Source organism: Neovison vison, chromosome 3 (assembly GCF_020171115.1).
Source record: "Neovison vison isolate M4711 chromosome 3, ASM_NN_V1, whole genome shotgun sequence".
In the NCBI taxonomy this organism is placed as follows: Eukaryota; Metazoa; Chordata; class Mammalia; order Carnivora; family Mustelidae; genus Neogale; species Neogale vison.
This window is the reverse complement of record NC_058093.1, coordinates 127,869,672-127,894,528: the sequence shown is the minus strand read 5'-3', so window position 1 is coordinate 127,894,528 and position 24,857 is coordinate 127,869,672. Positions and strand designations below refer to the sequence as shown.

At 54.2% G+C, this 24,857-nt stretch overlaps 1 protein-coding gene across 1 annotated transcript in view; it reads right to left on the bottom strand.

Moving 5' to 3' along the window:
- Positions 1-2,121: 2,121 nt before the first annotated feature.
- The window catches only part of DIPK1C (divergent protein kinase domain 1C), a 38,960-nt gene continuing 16,224 nt past the window's right edge, over positions 2,122-24,857 (bottom strand). Inside the window, exons 3-6 of the mRNA XM_044244382.1 lie at positions 18,831-19,176; positions 9,444-10,127; positions 5,041-5,205; positions 2,122-2,366 (exon numbers count right to left, since the gene is read on the bottom strand). Of these exons, the coding sequence (XP_044100317.1) occupies positions 2,148-2,366; positions 5,041-5,205; positions 9,444-10,127; positions 18,831-19,176 (1,414 nt within the window). The 3' untranslated portion in view covers positions 2,122-2,147. The remainder of the gene's footprint in view (positions 2,367-5,040; positions 5,206-9,443; positions 10,128-18,830; positions 19,177-24,857) is intronic.

The following is a 24,857-nucleotide window of genomic DNA, read 5'->3' as shown; positions in this document are numbered from 1 at the left end:
TGATTTTGCAAGGATGTGAAAGTGTTTAAAACACAGAAACCAAACCACCAGAGATATTTTTGGAGTCTGCCGTTTCATGGAATTCTCCAGGTGGGATGGGAAAGGGGCACTCTTGTGTGTGCGCATGTGCACGTGTGTGTGTGTGTGTGTGTATGTGAGAAAGAGAGAGAGAGAGATAAGGGTGGTCAAACACAGGAAAAATGGATAAAACGGCTACTTTTCAGCAATAAGCACACCATTGAATGGGTAATTACACGTTGCATCATCTCTATGATAAACAAAAACACTTGTTTCCATTTTGGTCTGAATGAAAAGGAACATTTTCCCTTTCCTGAGCCAGCTTTGCTGCCCGGTCAGAGGGCTCAGAGCCAAGGCTACTGAGGGCTGCAATCCCAGGGTCAGCCCGCCGGAGACCTCTCTGCTGTCACGTTGCAAAAGCCAACTGTTTGGGGACGCAGACTGCAGAGCCCCGCCCCTCCCTCCATCGCTTGCCCTTCATCTCACACCCAATTTCATGGCAACTTCGCTCCAGACAGAAGCTGACCAACGGGTTCGCAGGGTTCCAAGGGACTGTCCCCCTGCAGAAAGAGCCCTGGAGACACGGAAGTCCCCACTCGGTGGACAGAAGCCGGTTCTCCTCCTGTAGAATCTACTAGTCCTAGGGCAGAGCATGAGACGAGTGTTAATGTACCTTCTGCCACAATAGGGACTGCCCTGGCTTTTTCTTCCCGCCAAAGACTCCAGATGCAGAGCGAGTCATTCACACACACACGACTAGAGGGCCCTTGGGAAACTCTGCCCATGGTGACAGTGAGGGCAGGATGGCAGGTGACATGGGCAAACGAAAGTGCCAGGGAGTCGCAGAACCCAGAGCTTTCAGGGCTGTTGACTTTCTCGCCCCAGAGACGTTCCCAGTGAGCCCAGGGAGGGCCCGGGTGGGTTCTGGAGAAATGCGTCCACATGAACACAGGCACGCCATTCCCTTTGTCCGCCCCGGGAAGGGACTGGGCGAGGAAAAGAGAAATCGCTTGGAATTTGTCAATCTGTGATTTTGTTTCAACTTCACATCACTTTGTCTTCTCTGATCTGTAAGCCATCAACAATCTCCTTCTCATCTGCTTGCATCTTTCTTGACTTACCTTTGGGGGGACCAGCTGGTGACCTGTGGTGCACCTGCTACCCCCCTCCCAGGTGTGGAACAGAACTGAGCTCCCTCCCGGCAGAGCCTGGCTGGCTCCCCTGGTTTCCCCTGCCTGCCCGGACAGGGACCGCGAGGAGCTTCACGGGGCCTCCACTGTCGGCATCTCAGGGACAGGAAGGAGCTAGCCTCTGACTCCGCCCGAAGCCAACGCCTGACCCTCCTGACCGTGGCACTCGCGATGCTTCAGCTTCTCTGGGGACAGAAAGCCGGTGCGCTGAGGTGAGCATTAAAGTGCTCCCTAAAACACAATCCATGAAATCAATGCGCCTCTCAAAACCGCTATCTGCTGTCCTTACCCTCCTCTCATGACAAATGACGTTTCCTAAAGATGCAACGTTTGGTTTTTATTGTGTATAATTCCAGATTCCCAATTCCAGCTCGGCTGGTTGTCCCAGAAGGCACGCTGGGAAGCCCCCTTCCCCTACCCCAGGGCCTCGCACACTCCCCTGCTCACACTCACACAGCAAGCACACGCCGGGACAACTCACACTCACGTGCACACTCACGCACACACACTCGTGCGAGTGCATCTATGCCAACACCTACACTTGCTCGTGGGCACACACACGTGCACGTTTTGGAAGGCGGTGCCGTGGGCAGGGAGGCGAGCGGGAGCTCCGGGTCTCACCGCCGAGCACCGGCACCGCCTGCACAGTAATGGCCCGTCGGGTCCGCGCTGCTCCCTGACCCAGAGGCTCCAAACGGGAACCGCTCTGTGCCCGCCTCCCTCCTGTCATCTTTAAAGGGGTGACGGCCCAAGGCAGGGTGGTAGCCCTACAAGACGGAACGAGGCCAGGCTGGGAGGGAAGAGGCGCCCCCGCGGCGGCCGGCGGGGAGTCCGCAGACGGGCAGGGGCGCACCTGCCGGGCTGGCGCTGGCCTAGAGGAAGGTTCCTCCTTCCAACAACGTGCTGGAGGGAACCCGCCCGAGGCTACCGCCGCCGCCGCTACTCCTCTGCGTCCTGCAGTTCCCTCTGCGTGGCTCGGAGGAGGTGCCAAAGCTTCCGGAACACGTCGGGGGCTGCTCTCGGGGGGCTGCGCGCGGTGCTCCGGGGGTCCGCGCATTCCTGCACCGCCTCCCGCAGCTGCCGCTGCAGCGGGAAGGACAGGGCGGAGCTGCCGAGACTCGAGGAGAACCAGTGGCGGAAGATCTTGTCACAGATGACCTGAGGGACGGCAGACGGGGCGCTCAGTGCAGGGCCGCGAGCCCCCCGCCCCCCACCGTGCCTGCAGGGAGGCCTCTTCCCGCGGGGGCAGGAGGTGTCTGGTCCCAAAGCTGCTGTCCCTTCCAGCAGCAGGACGGGAGCCCCGCGTCCAGCCCTGGGCGCACAGGGAGGGCTCGGGTCACCGAATACACCTCCCGAGAGGGAGCGGCTGATGACCCGCTGCCGCGTGAGCAGTGGCCCCTCGGCTGAGTCACCACGACCCTGAGGACTGGCTCGGCCGTACGTGGGACAGGACTGTCTCAGGGGTCCGGGGGATGTGTGGTTGGCAACCAGGGTCACACGTTGAGACACACGGAGAAGAGACTGTCCTGGAAGGACTTTGAACCCTTTTATTTCAGGAGCAGAAGAGAAGAATTCAGCCAGCGTCTCACAGCCCAGGGTTCTAACAGGACCCGAACTGCCCCTGAACGCTCAGATCTCCTGAAATCCTTCCCGTCAACGCTCGGCCTGTTCCCACGGCTCTCCCAGGACCCCAAGCTGGGCGGGCTCCTCCCAGGGGCGCCTAATTAATGCGCTTTATTTTTCTGTGTCACACTGTCTCGGACTCACTGAACAAAGGCTTCTGTGTTGTAAAGCTACTTTTCACAGAAGATAAGCAACGAACTTCTGCTTCTCACTCCCTGCAAGGGCAAAGATTCTTTTTAAAAACAAACTACTGTACAATATATCATTAGTTTTGATTTAGTGTTCCATGATTCGTGGTAGGGTGACTAACATAATACAATTTAAAAAAAGGAAAAAATACATAAATAAATAATAAAAACAAATTACCTTAGTTCTGTTTTATTTGCTAATCCATACGCAAAAATGTTCAATGTCCCCAAGGACAGACCATATGTAGGTCCTAGGTCTCCATGCTGCTTCCGACTCTGGGAGCCGATCCCTTCCTTGAATATCCTTCTAGACAGAGTACGTGCACAGAAGCCTATGCACACTTCTCCCTTCCCTTCCACTTTGCACAAAGGTGGTCTACTACACACTTCCTCAGCTTCCGTTTCCATTTAACCAAACCCCAGGGAGAGACATGGAAATGTCAGTTCTTATGGGGATTTCCTGTTCGCTTTCATGGCTGCACCTCAAACATGTGGGAAGATCATAAATTATTTAACTAGTTCCCTACTGGTGGAAATTGAGGCTGTTTACTAACTTTTGCTGTTATGAACAATGCTGCAAGAAATATCTTTCTTGTATGTGATTTTCACTTTGCCCATGCCAATAAATTTCTAGAAATGGAATTTCTGGGCCTAGGGGGATGTGCATTTTTTGTTTTAGTAGATATTGCCCAATCAACCCCAGGAAAGTTGTACTGAGATATGCTCTCACAGCAACGTATGATGAGAACAGTTGTCTTCCCCACGGCCCAGCCAACACGTGTGTTATCTTTTATTTTTGCCAACTGATGGGTGAAAATGGTTTAATTTGCATCGTTCTTAGCTGTCGGGTGAAAGCTATTTGTGTTTCCTTTCCAGTGAATGGTCAAGTTGATGTCCTTCGCTCACATTTGCATCAGACTGTTGGCCTTATTCATATTAATTTGCAGACGCTCTTTATATTGTAAGGACATCCCCTCTGGCTGGCTTTGGCTGGCTTCCTGGAGAGTGTACTCTAAGAGAGAAGTTTGCAGGCAGGGATTTATTGAGGTGTGTTCCTGGGAACCATGCCTCCATGGACTTGAGGGAGAAGGAAATCTTCCCGTGTTCCTTACTGAGGCCAGACACTGGGCTTTGCGTAGACCCCTGCTCCCAGGGATTGCGTAGACCAGTCCCTGAACGCTGTCACTGGCACGTGGAGTAGCCACAGCAAAGAAGGTCCACTGGGGAAGGAAGTCCTGGGGGACAGTCTCTGAGCCCCGACAGCAGCTGGTACGTGAGGACTCCCCTGTCCTCTGCTCTCCTGATCTGTACCAGCAATTGCAAACGTTTTACCCATTTAACTTTTTAATTTTGCTGGTATTTGGAGGGATTTTGTTTTGTTTTGTTTCCACTATATGGATTTTTCAAGAGAGTGAAATCTGTCGGGAATTCTTCCTACAACCTCTGAGTTGTGTTCCATACTCAGAAAGGCCTTCCTTACTGTTGGATGGTATTTTAAATTCTCCCAGTTTTTCTCTGGTACCTTTAGGATCCTAGTTTTTGTGAGTTTATCATTGAACCCTCTGGCATTCAGTTTAGTCAGGGGTGAACTAGGAGCTACCCAGCGGACCTACGTTATTCCTCCATAACCCAGCCACCTTCTACTGGCCCGAGAACTACCTGTCGTTATGTCGAGCTCAGAAATTTTAGAAAATTCTATTCCTTTGCTCTGTCAGTCGGCGCAGGGATATTTTTTTTGAGTAAACTTTTAAGTTAGAAAAGGACTATGTTAGGAGGACATGGGGAGCCCAGCAAAGGGGTCTGCTGGCCGCTCCATCCAGGAGACCCCGATGGGGTCATTTGACCGACAACCCATGGGGCAGACGACACTGCCTCCTGCCGTCCCTGTCCCCACTGAGCATATCGAGCACAGGTGGCATGGAAGGGGTGACCTGGGCCATGTGAGCGGGGTGACCCACACAGAGGGCAGCGGCCGCCCCCAAGAACGATGTCCCCCAGCCCCTGCGGGGGCAGCCGCCTACCTGCAGGTTGCTGTTGACTCTTTCTGCTCCACACTTGTTGATGCGCAAATCACACTTGGAAAAACAGTCGAAGAAATTGCAGTCTTCGTCTCCCGTGCAGTTCTGCTCAAGAATTTCCCGCATTTTAGGTTCAAAGAAGGCCATGTCCACGTCGATGGCCACCACCTGCAACCAACACAGCACACGGCCATCAAGGGACACCGAGGCTCAGCACCGCGGGGGCTGGGGCACCCCCTCTCCCCGCTGGCAGTGCAGGTGCCTGTGGGCTGTGGGAGGGCAGAATGCTGCCTGCCGGAAAGGGGAGCCCGGGCCGTGCTGGGCTCCAGCTTTTGTCACACAACCACCTGGCATTGATCATATTGCAAAGCTTATGATTACGTTTTTCAACCTCAAACACTTCCTCAGCTTTAAAAGTCGGATCTCTGAGGGGTGCCTGGATGGCTCAGTCAGGTGAGGGTCTGATGCTTGGTCAGGCTGTGATCTCGGGGTCCTAGGATCGAGCCCCGGTTTCCGGCTCAGCACTCACCACCGAGTCTGCTTGAGGACTCTCTCTCCCTCTGCCCTCCCCCCCGTGCTAGCTCTCTCCCTCTCAAATGAATAAATAAAACTTAAAAAAAAATAGAATCTCTGAAATGTCTTAAAAATAAATTAATCCCCTCCCCACTGCTGTATCACTTTGGTCTCTGACCTTCAAGGTTCAGCCTCATAAAAGCTGTGAGACTCAGAGAATTTATTTCCATGAGTATCAACAGTGAAGAAACCGCCCTCCTGGGGCAGATCTGTGGGTGTGACAGCGACAGCAGGTGGGCAGGACCTACGCCATCTCCCTGTGGCCTCTCTGTGACCTGAATCCACCGGCTTCCCACTGACTGAAGGGATGGAAACTTGGCTGCAAACGGCAGCATCAGCCTTCTTGCATTAGGGCTGATGCACATGGACCCGGGTCCAACAGCATCAGATACGAAACGCCAAAATGCCAAAATGCCACTGTCGGCAGGAGGCCACGGTCGACCCCCCTGGAATTCCAGATTTCTCTTCTTGGCTTCAAACCAAATAGGCTTCCAAACCAGAAAAAAAGAAGAATGTCTACATTATGCAGATTTCCCTCCACCACCTGAATTTAAAAAACAAAACCACAACAACAAAAAAAAGATCTCAAACTTGATAAAACCTGGATTCTGCCCAAATCAAGCAGTTCATAGCTTCTAGGTATTAAAAAAGCTTTCAGAAGACTTGATGAATTTGATGGTGTCTGTGGCGTCTCACAAGCCTTCACAGGCTGTCCTCCGAGCACCGGCCCTTCCTTCTGCCTTTGGTAGCATCTCAGCAAGGCCTCGTTGGCTGGGGTCCATTTCCTCTGCAACTCAGCTGTGTTAGAAGCTACATTCCCCAGTTTGGGTTTTTGTGGTTCACTCAGGAGTGATGCCAGAGGCAGTAAACTTCCCTGGGGGATGGGTCAGTAAAACAGAAGAGGGAAAATAGTTTCTTTCAAAATATATGGAAGATAATGAACATAAAAAACAGGAAGCTTTTCCCTACATAAGAACTTTGCCTAATGACTAATTCAGGCACAGCAAACAGAAATTACACTTTTAATCAATTTTCCCTATCTCGTTATTTAGCCAAAAGAAATAGCTAATTTCACTATTTACCATAGCTAATACACTAAAAATACGTTGGGCTGTGCTCATGAATCTATTGTCCTTATAATTTATTAACAGGACCACAGGGCCTCCCTCCTTTCTCTACTTTCTGGCAACCTCCCCAGCCTCCCCTGGGCCCCTACATACACTTTCCGCTCCTTGTGACTTCTCACTCCCATTCCTGATTGTTCCCTTCCCATCTCCCAGGGAGAGCCAGATTTATTTTTTAATTTTTAGTGTACAGTGCAGAACGGATTATGGCTTTTGTAAGCATCACTCCATACACCTAAAATAAGAGCAGCCAAGCCAGCAGAAAGAACTGCCTACAGCTTCTTTAATCACGTCAGGAGAACCCTAACGTCCTCCCTGACGAAACGACACAGCTCGTACCTTCACCAAACTCCTCCCGCTTCAAACTAGAAAGGGTTGATGAGAATTGTCTCGTTCCCCACTGAGAGGCGTAACTCTCACGTAGGGCACGTCTGGGATTGGAAGGAGCACGTGCTAGCCATGTTTGGGGGGCACAAAGCAGTGGTGTTTCCCAGTTTTTCCTTTGCAACCGCAGATAAATTCTCAGGACCTGTCAGTGGGGCCCGGAGACAGGGAGTGACTGCAAGTCTCCATGTGCCACCCCGAGTGTCGGACCCAGTGGGTCCTGGTGGGGAGGTAGGAAATCTGCATTTCTAACAAGTTCTCTGGTGATGCGGACACTGCTGGGCTTCATTTAAAGTTATGAAATCATAGGGCAAGTTAATTTCTTGAACCTCAGTATCTGTAAGGAGGTCAATAATGCCAGAGTTGGCCAAAGGGGACCCTCTGTCCTCCCTCCCCATTTGCCCCTGAGAAGAGGAGATGAGCTCAGGCAGGGGCAAGTGGGTGCCCCAGCACAGTCCATAGGGCCCAGTCTGGGGCTAGGTCAAAAATCACAGCCATTATTTCATTGAACAAATACGTCATGCCTATCTACACAAGATGCTGGAAGGCACAACTCTAGTGCAGTGCACAAGCCAGCAACGTGCCATGTTTCCCTTTCCCCCAGCTCCTACAGCTTTTCCTGGGAACCCAGCCCAGTCAGCTTCACAATTCCCTCAAATGTTTCTGCCCCTGTGGATTTCCACAGACACTGACACTCCGCAGTACTCACTGGATGAAGAAACCGCTGTCAGATGAGCACGGGCCCCGGAACTGCCAAAGCCGGTGGTGTGAGCAGACACGCCACACCCCCTTTCCCAGGGCCTTGGGGTGCCCAGGTTCCCAGGACTTCTCTGAGAACGAGAACGGTGGTCCTTCATGTCCTTTACATAAACTTACTGCTCACGAATTAGGGAAGCTTGGCCAGGATTTCACCTCCAAAAAATATGCTGGTGGAGTCCTGGGGTGTCCCTCCCCTTCACAGCTTGGACCACGTTTAGAGGTCTCGTGGAGCTCGGAATGCTGCGGACAGAGCTGAATGCCTCCAGAGTGCAGAACCTTCTGGAACCTCTCAGGTCTTCCCCATCCACACTTGGAGCGACCCCCAGCTTATCAGTCCCTCTGGGGCTGCCAGGGACGGGGAAGGCATTAGGACAAAGCAGTTTGGGCCAGTAGCCACAATGCTCTTTATGGTGACAAAGGCTTGACTGGGGAAGGGGGTGACCCAGGGGGCAAATTTAGTTTTCTAGATTCCAGGCTGTTTTAAGAAGGCACCCCTATGCCACCTGCCGTGAAAACCCTTGGCTGGAAATAAGAGAGCCCTCTTTTTTGTCCCTTTCTGTTTTTAATCGGGATGAAGAGCACCACTCCTCCAGGACCCGGCACGCTCCGCGGCCAGCCCTCTGCTGTGGCTGAGGTCCCCTTGGCCTCACTTGCCAGCATCGCCGTTATGAGCCACCTTGCTGCAGCCTGGGAGGGGAGGACCAGGACACAGCCCGCTCCCACTGCCAGCTGCGCACCCACACCTACGTCTTCTCGAACGGTCTCGGCATTTGTCCCAACACAGGGGAAGGTCACCTGCGTTCAGGCACCCGGGTCACCCCAACAACAATGCGACGCTCAGGTTTAGCCTAGCCGGGGTGAAGCGGGAGGGGGTTATCGTGCAATGAAACATGGAATTCCCTCTGGCTGCTTTCCCAGCACGTTTAATTCCTTGCACACCTGCGTTGCCCAAAGTGGGAGACGGACTTCACTGACCCTCCAGAGAGCAGCCCGGAGCCAGGCACTTCCCCGCGGGCAGATCCTTCCCCGTGCAGAAGGCACCAGAACTCTAGCTGTCCCTCTAGAAGGGACAGAGATCACAAGTAGGCAGAGAGAGGGGGAAGCAGGCTCCTCACTGAGCAGAGCGCCCGATGGGGAAGGGAAAGTAGAGCCTGTCCCGGAGGAGCGTATCAGGAAAAGCCTGCACAATCCTAGAGCATCGTCCAGCAAAGTCCCCAGAGGCCACTTTTCTCCGTCATCCTCTGGATCTCCGCGTCTCCTGAACACTGCTTTCTGCCCTCAGCAAGAGCTTGCTTTCAAGTTAGGTCTTCGGAGAAACCAGAAGAGGCACGAACGAGGACGAAGCTGCTGTGGGTGCCTTCGTCATCATTCCCGGTCCTGGGAGGGGCAAGGTGCCTGTGCTCCCCAAAGTCTCTCCTTCACACCCGAGAGGAGGTGCCCTGGCAGGTCTGGCTTGTCCAGGCCTGAGGTTGCAGTGCCCCCCGCCCCAGGTTTCAGAAACCTGCTCCCAGATGCTCCGGCCCCGCACGACCCCCACACCCCGCCCCGCCCCCCCGAGCCACTCACCGTGTAGTCACTCCTGATGGCAAAGTTTTCCGGCTTGACGTCGCACAGGTGGAGGCGGTGAGAGAAGTCGTCCTCGAAATGGCTCACCATGTCCAGGAAGCTGAGCGCCATGTCGCTGACGGCCTTGGCCTGGCCCCGGCCGCCCCGGGGCCCCCCCGCCGCGCCCTCAAGGGGGAAGAGGGCCCGGTGGCGGGGGCTGCCGGCTGCCAGGTACTCCACGGCGTAGAAGTGGCCGCAGGAGCCCAGCACGGGCAGGGCGTGCCGGCTCAGGTCCTGCAGCAGGCTGAAGAGGACGAACTCCTCCTGCTGCAGCAGTGACCACAGGCTGGCCAGCTGGCCCCGCCACCGCGGACCGCGCCCGCCCGGCCACAGGGACCCCAGGCTGCCGCCGGGCAGCTCCAGGCCCAGGGCGTTCTTGACCTCGCCGGCCACCAGCAGCAGCAGCTCGGCCTCCGGGAAGTCCTGGGCGCCCCCGTCGGCCGCGTCCTCCAGCAGGCCGAGCGGCGGGAAGCTGGAGAAGGCCTCCTCCTTGGACTTGAGGATGACGGGCCGGCCGCGCCAGTCGGCCTGCAGCACCTTCTTGCCGCTCTCGTAGTACAGGCAGCGCTGGTACAGCAGCTTCCCCGCCACGCACAGGTCCTCACAGAGGTCGCCCACCAGCGCCCCGCCCTCGTAGTCCCGGCACTGGAAGGAAGGGGACAGCGGGTCACAAGGCAGGAGCGGCCGGGCTGACGCCAGGCAGGGGAAGGGAGAGGGGCAGGGTCGGTCCCTGCCCAGGGCACTGTAATCAGCAGTCGAGAGAAACCTCATGGAGTGACCCACACGGGCTGTTGGGGTCAGTGGGTGATTCACTGACAGTTAGGACTCCTCGAGGCTCAGTCGGGGAAGCATCTGGCTTCGGCTCAGGTCATGACCTGGGGTCCTGGAATTGAGTCCCGCATCAGGCTCCCTGCTCGGCAGGGAGCCTGCTTCTCCCTCGGCCTCTCCTGTTCCCCCTGCTTGTGCTCTCTGTCTCTCTCTCTCTGACAAATAAATAAATTCTTTTTAAAAAATTAAGTGGAGGGGCGCCTGGGTGGCTCAGTGTGTTAAAGCCTCTGCCTTCGGCTCAGGTCATGATCCCAGGGTCCTGGGATCGAGCCCCCATCAGGCTCTCTGCTCAGTGAGGAGCCTGCTTCCCCCTCTCTCTCTGCCTACTTGTGATCTCTGTCAAATAAATAAACAAAATCTTTTAAAAAAATAAGTGGAAGTGCTAAAAGAGTGTCTCATATTTATTACATTATTCAACGCGGCCCAGGTCTTCAGAATCGGGACAGTGGAGGCGAGACGTGGGTCCCCCCACTGTGCCCCTGTCCAGCCACGAGATGCTGGAAAAAGCCTTCCACCAGCTGGTGACAGTTCCCTCAGCTGTCAGAGACAGAGCTGGCCAGGTCAGTAGTCATCAATGCTGGCCACATGGGCAGGTCGCCCTGGGGAGATTTGAACCCCCCCATCTAAGAATGGCTAAGTCATATCTGGGCAGGGGGTCCCCTGTGAGCCTCAGCTGGGGTCAGAATAGCCACAGTGACAGCCCTTCCTGCAAGCATGTTCCCGCAGCCGGGTGTCTCTGACACCCAGTGTTGCGGTCTGTAAGGCCAGCCGGTCTGGAAGGATGGCAGGGGTTCGGAGGAGCACCCCGTGCAGGAAATAGAAGAGGCTGCGTGGTCGGTCATGTCAGCAGGACAGGAGAGAGGCACGAGGCACGCCTTTCAGAACACGGGAGCTATTCTGGAAGCACAGGGCGCCTTTGGTCCCTGGCGGTGGTGAGGAGGGGTCAGGAGCCCTCAGATGGCGTTTCTCCTAAACTTCAGCGGCTCTCAGAATGGGTTCCACACGAGGCAACCAGCGGCCTCCCCCAGCACACCACAACCATCCTAGGAAGACAGACCAGCCAGGCCCTGGCTGGTGGTCCTGCTGGGCTGTGGTCGAGGACGGAGGGCAGAATACAGCAAGGTGGAGGACTGTTCCTCTGGTTTTGGTTTTAATCTTTCAGGAAAGCCAACCCCCTAGACCCATCCTTACTAGGATCTACCTCTAACTGTCCCCCAACAGGTAGGTCTTCCTTCCACGTGAGCAGATGCTGGCCTCCCTTCCTAGAAGTTCTGCTGCCCAGGAGATGGGGCAGGGGGTCCCCCTCGCTCCCATCAGGTGACAGACAAGGGCCGCCATGTTGTTTCCCTCACTGTCGCATGCACAACCAAGTGCCCTGAGTGACCAGCCGCAGCTAGAGAGCGGCACCGCGCAGACAGCAGGGCCGGGGCCCCGAGTCACGCTGGGAGGGTGGCCTGGCTGGACGGTGACCTCCGGAGCAGACTACGCCCGCCCCGGCTCTGAGGCTCGGATTCCGTCCCTGCGTCACCAGTCTGCCTCCCTGGCTCAGTTTTCGGACCGGCCGAGTGGGAGAAGCGTGTGGAAACCAGTTATTTATTCAAGTGCGAGGCGTCCCGAGATGCTGCTCCAGAATGGGCCGGTGACATGCTCCGCAGAGACTCTGGTTGTGCCGCGCCGGTCAGCTTCGCCTCATGAGCCGCTCAGACTCGGACAACGTGCTTCCAGGGCCCGGATGGAGGAACCACCCCAAAGGCCCCGAAGATCTGAAATCCACAACGTTTTTGTGACCCGCGGGGCCTCACGTGGTACCCAGCCCCACTGGAGAGTCCTGAGGCGAGTTGCTCGGCTCCGTGTGAACTTGGGCACACGTGCCGCGGAACTGCCCGTCGCTTTGATTGCTGGTTCTGTTCCGTACGCAGCATGGGAGGTCTATGATCCATATTATTTTTCTAATGCCCCAAAAAGGGGGACTTCAAAACCATGCCCGGCTCCAGAGTGTTAGCTAAAGCCCCGTGGACCTTTATAAAGCCTCTAGGTCAATTGTTCAAAGCACACGTCACCAGAGTGCTTATTAAAAAGAAATATTCCTGGTTCTTAAAACAAGTATCTGGATTTTCGGGACCATTTTAGGCAATAGCAGTCCACACCATCTGACCCGATCCTGGGGCTTTCTGCTGAAGGACACTCCCGGGAGCCATCCCTCCTCTGTGGGCTTCCGGGATCACACCTTGGGGGGTGGGTGTGTCGCACTGGCCAAGCACAAGGACGCAAGTGACAGAGACCTGTGCGCGGTCATGAACGGACCCCGGCGCTTAGGAGGGCCAAGCTGTGCTGCTGTTTTTGTCTTTGGAAAACACAAGCTCCTGGTGGGGTGGCTCTGTGTTAACAAACACCTAGACATCTGTGTTAAATACACTGATGCTGTGTTCATCTTGCCATTTAACGGAACACACGCTGGTAAAATGCCATCCTCTGAATTCCACGGCTTGGAGTCAGGAAATGGGTGTTGAAAGGATCGGGACCCTTTGAGTCATTCACTCTCTGCTTAGAATCATCTCCTTATCGCCGCTCGTAAGACATGGCCACTGACTCCGGCTCGCTGCACCGCTCTGGATATTCTCAGAGTGGAGGCGGGGATGAAAGGTGAAGTGTTCTCGCTATCTGGTGTTTGCAGAGCTCCACATTTCTTTAGTAAACCTAAAAATACTTTTTATTTTTAATTTATTTAAAAATTACTTTGAAAATTATTTAAATTATTAAAAATTAAAAATATTTTTTAAAAAATAATTTTTTAAATGTCCTTATAGAGCCCCCAAATTCCTCTAAGTATGGTACCCTAAATTATTTGATTCAAGTCCATAAACACTTCTGGAGTGTTGTCACATTTAGAATTGAATCCAAAGTGCTTCTGAATAAAGAACAAAACCATTTGGTGGGAGAAGGTGAGTCCTGAGCTGGGAGCTTCAGAATCCTGGGACAACCCGGAGAGAAGGGAGGAGACAGACAGAGTCCACTGTACTGTGAGCAGGGAGTGTGCAGGGTGTCAGCTACGATGTCCCAGAGCCTTATTTTCATCCCGAGCTCTGGCCAAAACTGCCACCAGCCAGGAGAGACACCTGCGGGCCAAGGAGACAGCTCCACTCCTCTGGGACCAGGAATGGCCATGGGCAAGGCCTTGCTGTTTCAGCCACTCATGGCCACCTTCAAATCAAGAATGCCACTCTCCCGACTTCACCCAGCCCTGTGTGAGCTGAACCCCTATCCAACTACAGGTACCAGGCTCAGGAATTCACATCACAGAGGCAGCTGCCTTCTGAACTCATGAGAGCAGAGTATGATCTGTACAGGATCTGTAAACAGCAGGCTTGGCCCTGAGGCAGACTGGGCTTGCCTCCTGGCTCTGCCCCATACAAGCTAGTGGCTTGTTTCCAGGTCTGTAACATGGGATGCCCATGGTGCCACAGGAGACCTGTGAAGGTCAACCAGAGTCACAGGTTCAGTGGACCTGGTTGTCTCCATGAATGCTACTTGTCTCCAATCTCTCCAGCCCTGGTCCTAAGAGGGGGTGGGAGGGAGACTTCTTCCAGGACAGATGCACCTGAACTCAATTCTGAAAGCCTAATTGCAGTGTGCTTAGCAGATAAGGAGAGAGGGGGCAGTTTCATTGCAGGGAATAAGCCTTGCAAAGAGCCAGAGTTACAAAGCAGTGTGGTAGGTTTAGAGAACGGGATATGGTTCAGGGTTGTGGAAAGTGAGCGCAGGCACCTGTGTGTGACCTCTCAGGCTGTCCTATGAAAAAATGCCGTGTCTCTGCCAGAGAAAAATGCTTCTACCCTGCAAGGGCCAGATCAACCTTCCCCAGGTGGGAGGGGGAGAGGGGAGGCAGCCCAGTGTCCCCTGGGAATCCTCATCTCCAACCTCGGCCCACAGCTCCCAGTCCACCAGACTCACGTGCCCCATCCTCTCTCCCACTGGCTCCCCACCACAGTGTTTTCTACAAAACTCTCCTGCATTGATGAAATCGAATTCAAATCGAATTAAAATCTATACAATTTTGTCCCTGCATGTTCTAAAAGCTATTCCAATCAGGAGTTACAAGACATTTTGAACAATGGCATAATCCTCGAATTGGGCATAGAGCCTATCCGTTTTGGAGGGGCACGTTATTTGGGGCTGTTTTCCTGAAGCTTGGGGTGGGAGTGGCCTCCCGCAGAGCTGACAGCTTCTGGACTGCAGTGTCACGCGTCGTCGGGAAGGCCAGGAAGCAGAGCGAGGTGCCCAGGACCCCGGAGGGCCTCTGCCTTAGGGGAGGTCTTGGGTTTATGATGTGACTTGTGGTGCCTGTGTCACCTCGCTCGTCACAGGAGGCAGCTGACACTAAGGCAGGGTGTGCGCTGTGTGGTTGTTCCAGAGCAGCTGCTCGTCGTCCTTCCGGGTGATGTGCGTTAGCCTGCGGGTCCCCCTCTCTTACAGAAACCGCAGGATTCAGCGCCGGGGCTCCGCAGGCTCCCAGCGCCGCGGGGAATCTGCAGGTTCCTTTGGCACGTCTGTATCTCTTAAAGCCCGAGAAGAATTAACTTAGCCTTCAAACACCAGTGAACTTAAAGGACAAACTACAGGTCTACAAGCTAATTAAAAACTGCCGTCGTGAGAGCAACGGTGAAATCGCGCGTCCTACTGAGGTGGCTGCGCTGGAATCCGTGGAAGGGGTTGTCGTGCGAAGTCGGTGTTCAAAGTCCCTTTTCTCTGAACACGACGGGAGCTGCCAGCTTGAGGACAGGCACGTCTCTGTCCCCAAATGTGTAGCATACAGACCCCACAGGTAATCGCGTGAAAAATACTGAAAAATACAAAAGCAAGTTAAGGAAGTCTCCTTATCTTGACGGGCCCTTTCCGGTTGCGAAGACTCAGTGGATCCGCATCCGCAGTGGATCCGCATCTGCGGACGGTGTGCGGCCCTGCGCCCGCGCCCGGAGCTCCCAGTCCCGCGAGGAACATCCTAGCGGCTGCTGCTTAGAAACCCTCCAGCTCCTATGGCGGCTCTCGGCAAAAACAAAACCCGTGCACTCCAGTCTGCTGCAGGGGTCTCCGAGGTCAAGCCCGAGGGCTGGGTTTTCTCCTGCGCGTTCGTTCTTGTTTTTAAAAAAGCTTGAAGTCTCTGCCCCCTTAGCAAGACAGTCCGAGCTAGAGCTGCGCTCCTGGGCGGTGAGCTGGGCGCTGCCGCGTCTGGGGGCAGTCCGCCTGTCACTGCGCAAACCTCTTGACCTCTGGATGGCTCAGAAGAGACACACTGCAAACACGGCCGGAGCACCGGAGGAGCAGAGACATTCCCCGCTGTAAAATCTTTCTGGATGCGGCAGTATCACCGGGGCCGAGGGTCTCTAGCACAGCAAAGAAAGCTAAACCTGTCCTGTGAAAAAGTAATCTGTACTGGAGGCAGCTAAATTAAATTACGTCAAGACCTACAGAGCCAAAGGGGAGTTCGCCCTTCTGAACAACGGAGCACATGGGAATATTCTGGGGATGCCTCGAAAAACATACACTATAGGAGGATGAAGAGTACCCAGTAGGTACTTGGGGGTTTCAGTATTGAGGAAGCCACCTGTTGTCACAGAGTCTCTGCTGTCCCACTGCTCAGGGTCCCAGAGAGGCCCCAGAGAGGGTCCTACTCTGCAGGACGCACTAAGTGCGTGAATCGGGAAAAGTTGCTCTACGTCTCCGGGGCTCAGTTTTGCCATCCGGGAAGTGAGGCAAGTCCAAGCACACCCCTCGCACAGGGGGTGACATGAACTCATACACAGAAAGCCACTCAGCCCAGGGCCTGCCCAGAGCAAGCCCAGCGGGGACCCACAGCAACACTTCTCTGCTGCTGTGTGCAGTGCTCTGCCCACGGAACGGGAGCCAGGCTCAGTGACGCTTCCCAGCCCAGGACGGCCCCAGACACAGCTCACGAGGAAAGGAGGGCTCTAGAAACCTCACAGGGGAGCTGAAGAGGGCTTACAGATGTCTTGATTATGAGATGTGCTGAAAAACCACAGCAGAGGAGCACAGCAGTCTGACTCAGAAACTCCAAAGCTAGAGGACCCAGGGCTCAACTCCTTGGAACAACTCCAGTTGGCTCTTCCAACTCTTCCCTCTCCCAGCGCCAAGAAGTGCGCTGAGCTCCCTGGGCAGGAGGGGGGCCGCCTGGGGGTGCCAGCAGGCCGACTCCCAGCTCTGCACCTTCATCTCCAGACTCAACCGCCAGCCAGCCACGGCACCTGCCACACTGCGGGCCTGGGACGCCAGCAAGAGGGCAGGACTCCCCTGGCTCTGGCAGGAAGGGAGAGGGCCCCCTCTGGCTCAGCAGCAGTGCACCCCTTCTGTGCTTGGTATTCAGACGGAAAGCTAATGAGGGTCTGGAGAGTAGTCAGAAAAATAACGGCCAGTTTTCTTGTTAAGGACAAAAGCCAGGCAGAATGAATTGAAAGTGCCTAGGCGCCTGGAGACAGAGGGCCGATTCAGCGCGAGTCCTGGGCGGCCACAATGCCAGGCTCTGCAGGCAGCCAGGGCCCAGCAGAGTCTGGGTGGCAGAGACGGCGGCGCCGTTCAAACCCTGTTCTAGTTCAGAGTGTCCTGGGGCCCAGGGAGCCAGGGTGCCGGGCGGGGCTAACACCCACAAATCCTGAATGGAGAAGGTAGACAGGGACCAGGCAAGGTGGGAGGGAGAGGGAGCCAAGCCCTGAGCATGGGTGAGAGAAAAATGGTCTCGAACAGGGTGCCCAGGTGACGCTCCCTGAAAAATCAGTTCGTTGGGACAACGTCAGATGAACTTCAGGAAGACAGACAGAGAAAGTGTTTCTGATTGTTCCTTGGGCAGGAGGTGAAACCAGCAGCCTTCAGAAGCAGAGCCGGTATCTCCAGCTTCATGTCAGACTAAACCAACCCCAGCTGGCTGCCATTAAGGATATATCGGTGGAGCCTCTAACCAGAATTGGTTTTAATTTATGAGCTGGAATGCTGGGGAAGTTATGATTAGCAATTACCTAAATTGTATTGGGCCATATAATTTCCATTAGTTTTTTTTTCCCACTTAACCAAAGATAAATAAGTGAAAACAGCATTTTCATTTTAATGTAAAAGATTATTGTATTATTTTTGTAAACAGGTGTTCCACTCTGGGATGGGGGAATTCTTTATGTTCATTTAAGTAGTGAATCAGTTTCCCCAAAACAGAGTCTGTGAAAAAAGAAGTCTGTGAAAAAAAGGCTTGTGAAAGGAATTTCTATACAGGTTACTGAGAAAGCTGATGAGTTGTTGCAAGTTAAAGAAAACTTGCTGGAAGGTCAGTGTAACGGTCCATTATGGTGAATAATGGTGACTGACAGATGGAGGGAATCGGTGATGAGGGTTCCACCTGCACCATGAGCAAGAAATGATCAGACTCGGTTAGAGAATAGGATTTCTTCGAGTTTGTATATTTCACTCACTTCTTTAGTTTTTCCAATTTCTTAGGCTACGAAATTTTGAAAACTTACAGTCTCAAAACCCCCCACCCATATGTAAGCAATTGGACCGTAAATTTCCCATGCGTTTTTGGAACATTTCTTAGAAAATAGATCATCTTTCATGAGAAATGCTTAGATAGATGGTCCCTGTTTTGGGAAGTGAACAAGAGCTTAAAAAGCCAAAGGGGCAGCCTTTGCCCGCTGTCTTCACCTTTTCAGCTTTCCTTCCGGGACCTCTCCCTTTTTCCAAGTCTTCCTAACGCCCATGATCTTCCGGACCAAACGGAGAGACTGAGGAGCAGCCAACGTTTGGAAGGGACGGATAAGCATCTGGGGCCCGGTGCACACCACAGCGGCCTGCCCAGCCAGCTAGGACAGCTCAGCCCCACGCTTGTTAGGACACCGCTGTCTGGACCCCACGAGGGGGTCTGCCGGGGTCTGCTCGCCTGAGCGCAGGGGGCCGGGGTCTCACAAACCACGCCCGGGAGAGCCGCGGCTTTGGGGCGCAGGGAGACAAGGGCCCTACCAGCCCTCTGCGTTGGGCTCGGCGAGAGGCACCCAGGTTGGAATCACACAGCAGCCGCCGAGCGAGAGAACCCGAGAAGCAGAGGCGTGGTTCCCGCTGGCCGAGCCTCGCCGCCCGCCCGCGCCCTCGCCAGCGCCTGCAGCCGGACCTCAGCACACGGGACGCCGGCACCGAGGGGCTGTCGGGAGACCCGGAGCGGATCTGCAAACTTTCCGAGCGCGGGCTCAGGGGCGGCAGGAGACCAGTTGGGCAGGAGCACTGTCTTGGGACAAAGGACCGATTTTGGCGAACCGGGAGAGACACCTCCGCGCGCCCGCAGACTCTCGGGCAGAGACGGGTCGTACGCACCGGGCCTTCCACGCACCGTGTCGGGACAGCTAATCCCCCCGGGACAACCCCCGGGGACCACGACCGCGCCCGACTGCCCCGCTCCCGGGTCCCGAAGAGGGTGTCCCGCCCCAGGACCCCGGGGAGCGCGGCGCGGGGCAGCGCGGCCGCGGGACCTACCAGCGCGGCCAGGATGCGCCGGCTCTTCTCATCGGTGCAGCGCTCGGAGAGGACGCCCGGGTGCGCGCGGAGCAGCAGTGCGGCCGCCAGCACCCAGCCCGCGGTCCACGCCGCGCAGGCCAGCAGCGCGCCCCGCCCGCACCGCCCGCACCGCCCGCGCCGCCCGCACCGCCCGCGCCGCCCGCACGGCCCGGGCCGGCTCCGCGCCATGACCCGCCGCCCGCGCCCCGCGCTCCCGGGGCGGCTCCGCGGCTCGGCCGGGCCCGGCGGGGGAGGGGGCGCGGGGGAGAGGCCGCGCGAGGGGAGGGGGAAGCCCGGCCGCCCGGCTGCCCGCGCCCGGCCGGTCCTGGGGGTGGGGTGGGGTGGGGTGGAGTGTCCGCGGGCCACAGCCTGCGCGCCCTCTGGGGCGCGAGGGGAAGGGGTGTCCGCTCGCGGCTCGGGGGGTCCGCGCGCTGCTCGCCCTGCTCTGCCCGCCGCACCCCGACACCTTTCCACTTCTTTTTTTTTTTTTTTTTTTTTTGCACCTTTTTTCCAAGAAGACCAGTTCCGCCTCTTAAACAGAATCCGCAGAACCCGCGTAGATTCAAACTCCCCCGGTTCCCACTCCTGGTTCCTCTGCGGACACATCTTTAATGCAGACAAGATCTACCCCCTGCTCAGCGGCCGCACACTCTTTTTACAGAGCAGCCCCCACTGCCACCCCGGCCAGAGCCCTGGTTGCTCTCCTCTGCAGCTGCATCCCAGGCCCTCCGCGTTTACCCCTCTGCTAGAGTCCTCCCTCTCTCCCCTGCAAGCTGGGTTCCCTCCCGGCTCTTCCCGGGGGTGAGACACGCGAGCGGGCCTAGAGCCAGGTGCGGGGACCGTCCGGACATCTTAGCGATCCCTGCCCTCCTTTCCCAGGTAGCGTCCCGCATCCCACCGCTGTGGTCCAGGGTGCCAAAAAACGCTGGGGCGTCCTTTACGGGGACAGAGAGTGCCACACTCTTTAAACGTTTCCACTTAACCCTGGCTAGGAAAAGCAAGTGTTCACTCAATGTGTCTAAGTTGTATTTCTGTTTGTTTGTAACATCATCTGGGGAGCATGCTTCCTTGTTCCAATCTCAGTCCTTACATAAAATAAGCGGGCGCCTCCACCAACAGAGCGGTCTCTGGTTCTTGCCAGCCCTCTCCACCCCACACGGAGCTGCTCCTCCATTGCCTGAAAGCCTTTCTCCCCCAGGGAGAGAGTCGGAGGTGGGTGGTGTCCTAGGAGGTGAACTGTCACCTCTGAAAGCTGCCCCCCACCCCACCCCGTGGCTCACGCATTCACTTTAAAAAGCTTGTTCCAAGCCTATTCCGTGCCCCAAAGCCATGGCCCTGCTGCCTGCTCTCTGTCTGAATTTCCATTCCTGAGTGTAGGAATCACAGGAACTATTCCCGCCCGATCAAGCATTCTGTGATTATCCTCGGCAAACTGGCTTCTTAACCTTGCCTAGTCTGCAGCTCATGGTTTAACCTTCATGGCTGGGTGGGAGAAGCCTCTAGGAATTGGGAACCATCAAATTAACAAACACTGAAGGAGCAGGTGGGGACAGGGCCGGTATTCTGACGCCGCAGACACTCGGACGGGGTCCCTCTGTCCACAGCAGTGACGGCTGCTGCGGCGCCTTCTGAATGACCAGTTCTCCCACTTCCCAGGGCACCCCTGAGCAGAAGCACTATGGGGAGCATTTTGGTAAGCTGGCCCTGTCAGAACTTGGTTGTCTCATTTCAAAATAGTTGTGAAGCCCAGAGAGCATCCGCGGGTTTTGCTTGAAAATCTTGATGGTGTAAAGTTGATCCCTATTCCCATGATTTTGGGGGTCTGGGGCAGGAATAGGAAGAAGAATGAGGTAAAGACGTGCGAACACTTACTCTGTACAACCTAGGAATAAAAATCACAGACCTTAAAGTCAGAGTTAACAGCATTAGGATTTGCAAGTCAGCTTTTACTTTCCTAAATTTTTTTTTTTAAAATGCCAATCACACTTCTTTTGGCATTTTATAAAGAAAAAAACAGGAGAACAAAATTATAACTCCCCAATAAAGAGATCCTTTAAATATTCAGCATTGTTTGGACACAGATGTTACAGTGCTCCCTAGACCAAACTAAAGTCCTCAGAAGGCAGAACCTTGCAGGCTGCCGTCCTGCTGTGCGGTTTGTGCACTGTGCAAAGCCAAGTGAAGAGGTGGATGGGGCTGAGGCCCACCAGAGCTCCGCTCAACAAACCCTTTTTCCTAGGGGGCCCCATGGAGGGGTGCCTTTTTGAATTCCCTGACCCAAGGAGGCATTTTTGGGTATTCACATGAAGGTGACTTACAGGCCAGCTATAACCTTGATACTGAAGATCGTCCCCCGGAGCTGCAAACAAACAAACAAACAAATGTGTAATTGCACGAGCAACAGAACATGAAGCTTGGGCTTCATGAACAAAGAAAAACAAGTTAGTTCTCATCTCCCAGAGACCTGCCGGCTGCATGTTGGTGGCTTCAGCAGGGCTCTGCGATCCTGCTGCATGATTCAGAATGACTGGCAGCCTTTGTGGGCCAGGAGGAAGGGGATGGGCGGAGCTGGGGAGTGGCTTGGCCCAGTGCCTGCTTCACATCAGGTTGATTTCAATAGGCTTTGACTCCCTAAAAAAAAAGAAAATTGTATGAGACCCAAGAACTACTTCCTCCTACTCCCTTACCCAAACTTTGGAAAGGAGTCATAATATTAGTGGCTGGGCCCAGAGATCCCTTCAGCCAAGCTGTATTCATGCAGAAATTCACAGGGGAGTTTTCCTCTGTCTTGAAGGAGGTGAAAATTTTGCTCTGCACCCCCCTCCACCCCACCAAAGCAAAAGTCCTCAAGCAGAGGGGAGGTGCCCGTGTTCTAGAGTCCAGGACCCATGCTCCAGGCCCCGGCGTCAGGCACACAGAGCTGAGGAAATACACTATGTGATCAGGGTTTGTTTTTATTAATTAAGCACTTAGACTAGACTGGGCCATTCAGTTATTTCTTCTGTTAGACTACAGGCCATTTGAGAGGAAGCACGGTCTTATTTTATGTGGTAATCCCAGACCCTGATCAGGTACCAGATACAAAGGGTTCTCTGCTGAAGAAGTGAGTGAAAGGTCAGAAAACGTTGAGCCCCCTTTGGAATTTTTCTTGAGAAAGAGCTTTTAACACATAAATATTTCTTTCTGATTTCCCCGAGGCTAAACTGAGCAATCCAGACACATCGCAGGGCTGGGAATATGTTTGAACATATCTTCTGGGTTCTCAACTCGTCTACTGGCAGTTGAACTTGTCACTGAGAAAAGAGCATGAACATTTCACTTATAGGCCATGACGGGGAAGAGAAAGGTAAAATGCTGTGTTTCCTGACTTTGATTATACAAGATAAATAGGTTTCTTAGCGTAGGATTCTGCTACATTTGCACATACATTGAGCTTGTAAAAATACTTTTCTTTCTCAAAGGACTTGGATAATGACAAATATGCCTGTTTTTAATACACTACTTGACACATTCACATGCATTCGCTTGTACGATGCTCTAAGCAGCCTGGCAGGTTAATGGAGTGAAGGTCACTATCTAATAGTTCACAGGAAAGGGCACGAGCTCTTTCACAGGCTCTCTTAGTGCTGGTGGCATGTTAGAGGCTTCTGGACTTTGATCTTCTGATTCCTGTTTCGATATTGGAATAGCCACTCTACAAGTGAGAGTGTAAAATTTCTCTGTGTATCACCTTTACTTGTTGACGTGTCATGCTGCCGGCCAAGAAAGTTTCAAACGTTTGTCTTCTTCAACAGTCATTAGCAAAAGTTATCCCTGGAACAAGATTTCCTACGATCTGTTTCCCATCCCAGCAGTGGCTGCCGTGTTGGCCCGATGGCGAACTACAGAAAAGGTGACGCCGCCTTGCAGAAGGTGGTGTGTTCCCGTCGCTTGTGAACCTGTTGCGGGGTGAGGGAGGGTCAGCCTGAAGAGAAGAGTGGATTGTTAAACTTCCCATCCCACTCAAGGAGAATCTCTCTTCCATCACACTGGCACTTCAGACGGGTTAACTACACCATCATTTGGACTTGACCGTATCCGTGTTCTTATCCTGCTCTTGTCTGAAGCGATCGGCCCTACTTTACAAATGTGAGCTGGATTTGGGGAGGGAGGAGAAGCCATTCCCGGCTCTCCAGGCACTGCTGATGGCTAGCAGGGGCTTTCGCATTATTGCATCGACAGGGTGGTGCCGTCCAAGCTCCGCTCCCCAGAGAGCATGGGACAGCCTCTGCTCGTCTCCGGTAACTTCCACCTTCTCTGTTCCGGACGCTCTTCTGGGCGCCTCAAAGCCGATGATGTCCCAGCCCATCCCGTAACCTCCTAGGCCAGGAACCCAAGGTGACCTGTGGTCCTGCCCTTCTCTCACACCCAGCACTGGTTAAATATAGAACACAAAATGTGCCATTTTAACCATGTTTGGACACGCAGTTCAGTGGCACTAGGTGCATTCACACTGTTCAGCAGTCTTCCCCACCGCCAAGTCTCCAGAACTTCCCGTCTTCCCAAACTAAAACTCTGTCCCTATCAGACACTAACGCCCCCCCACCCCCCAGCCCTTGGCAACCACTAGCCTGCATGCTGTCACTGTTAAGGTTGACTAACTGAGGTACCCCATAAATAGAATCATTCAAGTTTTGTCCTTTTGTGTCTGTCTTCTTTCACTTCTGTCCTCAGGATTTAGCCATCTGGTAGCACGTGTCAGAATTTCCTTCCTTATTAAGGCTCAATAACCTTTGCGGTGCGGAGCAGACCACACCTGGTCTCCATTCATCTGTCTGTCGGCACCTGGGTGGAGTCCACCTTTTGGGTCTCAGGAATGATGCTGCCGTGAACGAGCGTGTAGGTAGACCCGCTTGAGTCTCAGCTAGAATACAGGATTGCTAATAAAGAAAAATCCTCAGCAATCATGAAAGACAGCCTTCTGGTAAAGCATGATTGCCTCTGTGAAGTCAGAAAACGGACTCCATGCACGGAGCATGGCTGTTCCGAGTGCAACTAACATCGACCCGTGGAGGTTTCTTAAAAAGTTACAAAAACTGTATTTTACACTTGCCAAGGTCCAGGATTACTCAGGATGAAAATCTCCCAAGACGAATGCCAGTCAATGCTAGCAATCAAGTAGTTCTAGCCCAGATGAAAGTTGCCGTTCATCCCTGCAGGCCAGTTACCTCCACATGGCCCTCCCCCAACTCCCTCGAGGCCAGCCTTCCTCCCACACTCCCCAGTCTCCCTTTCTGACCTCGCGGCCTGGCTCTTCTCCTTCCATCATGTAAGTTTTCCCTGATTCACTCACTCCTCCTGCCAAACGCACGTATCCTTCTTCCTTTGCAGATTGCAGTCCTAACGGGAAAGGTTTGCTGAGCTGTCTATAAGCCTTCCGTGCCCTTTGACAATGCTATTCCAAGAGGGCGGGGAAGCTGGTTTTACCTGCTCTGAGCTGGGGAGCTGCCCCCCATGTCCTGCCTCTCTGCAAGCAGGGATGGAGGGAACATCTCTGAGTGGGGCCCTGGACCCCCATGAGCCAGTGTCCCTGACCTCTCACCAGGTGGTCACATCGCAGATTTGCAGGTGTCATCTTTCCGGTGTTTTTTCACAGCTTGTAGCATTCTCAGTTACTCCTGACGTTTTTGGCACCTCTCACAGCTTAGTCACTTTCAGTGCTCAACAACAGCGTCCGTTCTAGGTGGTAAAGACTTCTGTCCTGCTTAACACTAGAGCTGCAGAGTTCATTCAAGAAGCCTCCTCTTTCTTGGCTCAGGGTGGCCTCGGGCCAGAACATCTGCACTGAGGAGGGGCTGTGAGCTCTCGTCTCGAATTTCTTAGAATCCCTCCTCTCCTGCTAGCAGATCAGGGTGGTTTGATCTCCTCCTTTTGCAATCCTTACGTCTTTCTTTATTTTTCTCTGAAACTCCCGTCACTCTTGTTTAGGAGAGGTCGCGATGGGCATCCATGTCTCGTTCCCGCATT